Source organism: Chelonia mydas, chromosome 8, assembly GCF_015237465.2.
Source record: "Chelonia mydas isolate rCheMyd1 chromosome 8, rCheMyd1.pri.v2, whole genome shotgun sequence".
Lineage (NCBI taxonomy): Eukaryota > Metazoa > Chordata > Testudines > Cheloniidae > Chelonia > Chelonia mydas.
Genome location: NC_057854.1, coordinates 12,205,513 through 12,213,181, shown reverse-complemented (window position 1 = coordinate 12,213,181; position 7,669 = coordinate 12,205,513). Strand labels below are relative to the sequence as shown.

The window sequence follows — 7,669 nt, the reverse complement described above, 5'->3', positions numbered from 1 at the left end:
TCAATGCTCTGGCCTCGCCCACTGCCGCAGAACGCTTGGTCCCGGAAATGCCACGTGTACGGAGTGCGCCTGCGCGGCGTAGCTGTCGGTCCCTTCCGGTGTGTAATTCTCTCCCTCCGTCCTTCCCCTCCGCCCCCAGGCTCGGCGCTGGGGCCGGGCGAGCGCAGGCAGAGTTGTGTCCGCTCCCGCCATGGCCCAGCCCGGGAGACCCCCCGCCGCCTCCGGACACAGCAGCCAGAACGGGGCCGGAGAGGAACGCTACAGCAACGGTGAGGCCAAGCCGCCGGGGACCGAGGGTCCGGCCGCTCCCTGCCTCGAGGCTGAGGGGAAGCTCGGCCGCTCCCAGGGGGAGGGCGAGGAGAAACCGTGCCATTCCCCGAGCCAGGGCAGGCCGGAGACCCAGCCCGGGGCTGGCGGCGCCTTGCGGGGAGCCCGGTCCCTAGCGGAGCCTCCGTGCCCGGCCCTTTGTCCGGGGATGCCCCAGCGAGCAGGCCCCCGGGCGGTGGGTGGGCGCCTGAGGCCCGGCGGGGCCAGTCACTGATCCTCCCCAGCTGCCTTCTCGCCGCCCCACCGGGCCACGGAGGGGTCGAGCAGCCGTGCTGGGGGGATGGTCGGCCACAGGGGTCTCCAGTGGGCGAGGCCTGCGTTTTCCCGGGATAAAGTTTGCCCCGAGGCCTCCGCGCTCCCCCACACTGGTCCCGTGGCGGGGCCGAGCGGGCTCAGCTCCCCTGTGCGGGCAGTCGGAGGGCCGGGGCTCGTGGGACGTCAGCTTGTGCTCAGTTTCGGGTTTGAGTGGCCGTGTGCGTGCCACGTAGGATGCGGGTCATCCTTTTGGATCCTTTATGTTGTGCTCATCACAGCAGTATCGGAACACCCTTCCCAAACTGCGTGGGTGGGGAAGGACACGAGCTGTGCCCCGCAGATACACCCAGTGACAGCTTTCTGTGGTTTCAGAGCTGCTACCGTGTTAGTCTGTATCCGCAAAAAGAAAAGGAGGACTTGTGGCACCTTAGAGACTAACCAATTTATTTGAGCATAAGCTTTCGTGAGCAACAGCTCACTTCATCGGATGCGTGTTTTCTGTGGGAGACTAGTGCAAACCAGTTAAAAACAACAACAAACAAACCAATGGGGAAGGAACCTTCCTGTCTGTGAGGTTGTATGTGTGTGGATGGGCATTACTGAGAAAACATTTTCCAAGCACCTTCCCTTCTTGTGGAATTTTGAGCGAATCACATTCAAATTGGCTACTAGTTTCATCACTAGAATACACATGGGACGTTTGTTAACCTATTTTGCTTTATTCTAACAAGATTTAGCAACAAGCCATAAAAAGTGGCCAGATCTTGAGTTAAAAGATGTTTGGTAGCTACATTAAAGATTTCAGTATCTGATTGCAAACAGCTTTGCACATACCGTTTTTCTTTATGTCCATCAGTAAAGTTATAGAGGAAAATTTGTTGGACTTTTAAGAAGGGACTGGATTATTTTTAACAATAGTATCATGAAAGGACATAACCTGATCCCTATGCAGGGGATGGAGTTCTCACTCTCACAAACCTCAGTGCACATACAGTAGGTGGTCATGAGACTTTGTTCTTGGGAAACATCAGGTAAAATGGCACAGATTGGGTACTACCTGAGATAATGAGCAAATGATTTGAATTTGCCGTAATAGAATAGTATTTATATGAAAATCAGTCTGTTATAGCCCATTATTTGGTAAATAAGTTATTATCCTCTGCTCACATTATAATGAGAGAGAAGTTTTAATAACGTGAATATGGTCCTCAGACTGCTACAGTATGCACATTGTTTTCCTTTTTTAGGAAAAAAGCCCTAATTTGTAAAATAAAGTTTTTGAGTGAGTGAAAGATTTATTTTATAGTATATCTGACCAATTATAGATTGCATTCAACTTTCTAAATTCAGAAGTCATTCATAATCTGAGTGCCTGTGACCTTTTGTAATGTAGTGTACATGTGGCACCGTGGTTATCGCTTGAAGTGGGAGAATCCTGTAACTTTAGAGTAAAGCACATAATGTAATTTTACTTTGCAGTTTATGCAAAAACAGTGTTATCCTATTCAATAAATTGTATTATCTGGGAGCTCTTTGGTTTTAATTTTTTGTAACCACTGATTTAGTTAATATTGTCTGGAGTAGGAATGGGCTGGAGTTATCAGAGATGTTTTAAGGAGAGAGTTGAAGGAGGATGCATGGCAGGCTAGTTGTGAGTGTCTGGCATAGGGAAAAGGAAATGAAAAGGAGAATTATGCAAGTTTTTGTTTTTTGTTGATGATGTCATCTTCAGATATGTCATGTTAAATGTAACACTTTGATCACTAGTCTTTTAAATGCAGGAAATCTGTTAAATTGTTGTTTAAGCACTGACAGTGTTCTCAGCACTCTTAAAAACATGCATGGAGAAGTAGTCCTGCCCCCAAAGACCTTGCATGTTGTGATGCATTAAAAATCAAGTGCAGACTGAGCAATAATATATCTTTTTTAACCTGTGGCTGTGTGACAATTTTTATAATGGCCAGAGTAGCTTCTAGATTTACAGTGGTAGTTGTATGTCGGAAGTAAGCTTTGTTTATGTTCATATAGGCTATTCCAGCTTTTCACTGCAACTTTTTGCTCATCACGTATTTAGCAGGTTACCTCCTGAGCACACATGTTCATATATCACCTTAAATCGTTACTAGCAGCACTATGTTGTTCATCTGTCTAAGTTGCTGAGTGTTGTATATTGGGTTGCTTCAGTAATCATCCCCTCCAATACTTCAACAGCTGTAGCACTGAGCATTTGTTGACAGTAAAATGAAGTAGGCTCATAAGAGATGGAAACTCATCTGCTTTTGGTGATAAGCAGATTAATAGTCCTGCATTTTAAATAAACAGACTAACTTGAGTATTTGTAATGTAAATACATGTGTTTGATTTCTTTAAATATCTTCTGCTAGAATCGTATGATCTCATGCTATAATGTCATGATGTTTCAGAAACTTTTAAGTTTCGATCAGGGCCGCAGGAGCTCTGTGGTGAGGTGGTGAAATTCAGCTGCACCAATCCCTATGTCCATTTTAGATATTTGACTTTCATTACTATAGTAGCTAAGTGGAAGTACTGTTGTTCCTGTTTTTACAGATGGGAAACTGAGGCACAGAGTAAGTCACTTGCACAAAGTCACACAGGAAGTCTGGGAATTGAATTTGAGTCCCTCAAGTTCCAGACTAGCACCCTAACCACTGGAACAACCTGCATCACCTTAAATGCCTTGGCAACACTAATTTATTTTCCTGCTATGAAATACCCTTTATTCCCATCCTTTGTTAGATGTGTGTACTTTTTGTAGGTTATGTTTCATAATAGAGAATACTAATTGACATAACATTTGCTAATTTTCAGCAATAATTACTCTTTTGGATGAATTTTTTGCTGTTTTCTCTAGGTGCCTGCCTCTACTCCCTGGGCCTTGTTTTCTGTGACACTGGGGAGATGAGCCACCGACACCAAGGAAGGGAGAAGTTTTTAGCCAGCGTTAATGGCTTATCTCCCCAGCTCTCTTTTCCTTGACTGTGGTGCTCTTCAGGCATTGTAGCTCATCAGTCTGTGCTTCTGGTTGCAAGCTGGACTCCCATGGAAATAAGCAGAACATAAGCAGTGTAATCCAATTAGGTTTTTCTGGTGGAGAAAGCTGGAGAGGAAAAGGCAGGTCCCGCCAGGGCAAAGAGATGAAAACTAAAATAAGTATCTGGCTGCAACAAAATGGCAAATTCTGAGGTATCTTGTAAACAGGCCATGTTCTACAGTTACAGAATGGAGTCTGTAGGGCTCTGATCATGATGAATGGGGGTAGTTCATATCCCTTAAAGCTCTTATTTCAGATTTTCTACACACGTGGGCAGAGTTTACTGTATTGGTTTACACTGGATGTGGGTGAACTTTTTCAGAGAAATAGCATATTTGACCAAAAATGCAGTTTCAGTATTCATGAATTTGTGTCGAGTTCAGCAAATAGTTTTGAGCAAACTGAAAAAGTCAAAACAAAGTATTTTGACCTGAAATTTTTTGTTTAACTTTCAGGCATTTTGATGAAAGCTAAAGAAAGGAGGAGTAAATTCACAAAATGGCTGGAGGAGGTGGTGAATTTGTCTCCCTTATAGGCTTTAGCCCAGTGGTCTGGGTACTCAGCTGGTATGTGGGAGACCTGGGTTCAGTTCCCCCCTCTGTCTGCCTGCAATGGAGAAGGGTTTTGAACCGGAGTCTAGTACATTGAAGAACAGTACCCTAGCCACGGGGATATTCTGGTGTGAAGTGCTTTCTCAGTCTTTCCCCTTGATGCTGTTCCACTTTTATAAATAGTGATTGGATCAGGGACTGCAATTTGGGTCTCTCATCTCCCAGGTGAGTGCCCTAATTCCATGTTGGTAGAGTTACTCATTCCCTGGCCCAATGATTATTTACAAATGAGAGGATCTCTTTTGTGCTTGCAAGTAAAGTTACTATACAAATATTTAAATTTTTAATATTGTTCATAAAACCTTACATTTGCTATATTTACAATATATCAATATCTTTGGAGCCAGTCAGTTCAATGACAAAACAAGAATGTACGAAGCACAATCCAACTATGTATATTAAACACGTATCTCTTTGTAAGCAACTCTACTTTGATTGGTTAATTTAAAATAGCACACTGGCATTTACTTTTTTTCAGTGCAGAAGTATTGTTAAAACAGTCTCCAGAGATAAAATGTCTTTACATTTGTTTGTAGATGACAGTGAAAAATATCATCTTGAGGATTGTATTGCAAATTGGACTGGCAAAAGTAATATTGAGTTGTATTCTTCTGACACTATAATTTCCTTTTCATGGATTTTTAACCTCATCTTCATCTCCTCTCCGCCCGCCCGCCCACCCATTGACAAACTTCTCAACAGATTTATTTTTTTCAAGGTGTTATCCTAATTATAATTTTCTCTTAAAATACAGTAGTACATTAAACAAAAACAGTTCACTGTCATGTTTCTGGCTACTGTAGTATCAACAGAGTTAAGAAGATTTGGTGACACCCGATTCTTGTCAGGGAATCTGAATACTGTATTTTTGTTTGAAAAGCATGTGTTCAGTGATCCAGGAATGATTCTCATGCATCTGTTTTATATATATTATGTATTGTAAATGTTGATCTTATCACTGAAGTCATGGGAGAACTGAGGATATTTTAGTTACCTGTGTAGAATGAAGGGAAAGAAATTAGAGGTTCTCCTTCAGAGACAGAAGTGAGGACGCATTGAGCAAAATAATCGATATATTCGCTTCTTAAGATCTGTCTTGAAGACTGAAACAGTGAGATTTCAGTTAATGCAATTTGACCTAAACTGCTTGAAACATCTTTTTTGCAAACTTCAGACATAACCAACATGATTGTTTCCTTATTTTTAATACAGTAGAACAGTTAAAATACTGTGTTAACTTTAAGGTTGCTACTGTGTATGCACATCAAGGAATGCTTGCTTAAAAACCTAAGCATTTAAAGCAAAGACCTCTTTTATAATCACTTAAATGGGCATTCAAAAATCGCATAACATTTTTAAAAACTTGAGGTGATGGAATGGGAAGTCATTCAGAAAGACACAGCTTCACTACGAATAGCCAAAAACAGTTCAAGAGAGAAGTTGTGACAGAAAAATAGTTGTAATGTCAACTGAGATACAATAGGCAGCATATTTAGATCACCCAAAAACATTTCACTTAGAGATATATACCGCCTCCCTTCAGGGTGGGAATGTGTGTCCAGTGGATAACATATGGTGTGTATAACTTACAACTGTGGTCTTCAATTCTAAAATCTTGAAAAAAATTTGTTCTGATTCGGAATGAAAACTTGAAATTTCCTGTGGAAAGCAAATTCTGAAAGATTTCATTTCACAAAAATCAAACATTTATCAGCTGTCTGCCACTTGCAGCTTGGGGATCCTAGAAAGCCCTGGATTGAGTCCCAAAGCTACTTGAGCTTCCAGGTTCATCATTCCATGTCAGGGAGCCTGCAAATCTTGGGGTCCTTAGTTCTGGGACAGTCTGATGGTGGGGCTGCCCTGGAACAGTGAATCCTGGATGCCCAAGGCTCCTCAGCAGCACGCCAGGCAAGCTGGCAGGAAACCAGGAGGGTTTACAGTGTGAACTTGCCTGTGTTTTGTGAAAGATTTGGTTTCTGTGAAACATTTTGCTTTTGACAAAATAGTATTTTCCGTTAAAAAATTCCCCACCAGCTATAGTCCCAACATTGTGAATATAAATAATGTAGTACTATTTTCCCTTATTGTATCTAGTTGTCATCTTTAAAATATGGAAAACGAATGGTGTCCTAAGAATGTAAATCATTCTCAAAATGGCTAATGGCTTCAAAAACTGCTTGCTTCTGAATATCTTCTCCAAATGAATTCAGTTTAGTTCAGCTATACCAGCCAACACAAATCTAAAAAGCAGATTAAATGCATAGGCTACCTTTTTTTTACTTCACTGAGGAAAATTTCTGAGAATTATTTGATGGCAGAATTGACCTCTGTCCCATGATCCTGACAGAGATGCTTTTTAAAAAGTATTGAGAAAAATGTAGCTGTTAATTAGGTATAAACAGCAGCTTTTAAAAAGCATTTTCACTCTTGGTAACTTCAGCATGTATAATCTGTTCACCAGCCTTCATGTGTGCACAACAGTTACTTGGGGAATCAATGCAAACGCATGCAGCCATGTTAGTATGATCATACCAATATATGATACAATATATGATTTTCCCCTCAGACACATTTGGCTTAGCTGATTGTCACTTGGCTTTAAATGGGCAATAGAAAATAACTTTTCTATTAACTGGCTTCCAGAACTTGCATTTTCGAAAGTAAATGCTACTGAGTAATGAGTAATATGGGGATGAATTTTTCCTTTTACTAAAACTGACCACTAGAAGTTTTCATTGTCAAGCTTGTGGGAAATAGCAGTCATGGTTTATTACCTTAACAGGGTCAATCATTATGTTAAAAGGATCAGAGGGGTAGCCATGTTAGTCTGGATCTGTAAAAGCGGCAGAGAGTCCTGTGGCACCTTGTAGACTAACAGACGTATGGGAGCATAAGCTTTCGTGGGCTGCATCCGACGAAGTGGGTATTCACCCACGAAAGCTTATGCTCCAATATGTCTGTTAGTCTATAAGGTGCCACAGGACTCTTTGCCACATGTTAAAAGGAATATTTCTAAATTGTTTCAAACTCCAAGCATATTTTTTTCCCTATCTGCCATCTACGTTTAATTGCCTCATTCTGGTTCACCAGGCAGTTACATGCAAGAGCATCGCAGTTATGTTTGATTCGCTTTTATTGGACGTCTGGCTTCCGTATGTTCACATGCAAACATCATCCAGGAATAATGGCCCTTGTTCAAACCTGAAACTTTTAGAGAATATCAGGATTCTGCTAGGTTTCAGAGTAGCAGCCGTGTTAGTCTGTATTCGCAAAAAGAAAAGGAGTACTTGTGGCACCTTAGAGACTAACAAATTTGTCCTCCTTTTCTTTTTTGAGGATTCTACTAGGTTGTCATAAAAATAATTAAAGGTTTAGTGTATTAAGAGCACTTAATTATGAAGTTCATGTGTCTTATACTGCTCTC

At 41.7% G+C, this 7,669-nt stretch overlaps 1 protein-coding gene across 6 annotated transcripts in view; it reads left to right on the top strand.

The window, feature by feature from the left end:
• The window catches only part of SEC24A (SEC24 homolog A, COPII coat complex component), a 51,141-nt gene continuing 43,472 nt past the window's right edge, over nt 1-7,669 (top strand). Inside the window, exon 1 of one of the 6 annotated variants that reach the window (XM_007053572.4) lies at nt 1-269. In XM_007053572.4, coding sequence (XP_007053634.3) covers nt 191-269 — 79 coding nt within the window. In that variant the 5' untranslated portion in view covers nt 1-190. The remainder of the gene's footprint in view (nt 270-7,669) is intronic. The other 5 variants (XM_043521383.1, XM_027825465.3, XR_006283444.1 and 2 more) reach the window with 5 other exon arrangements.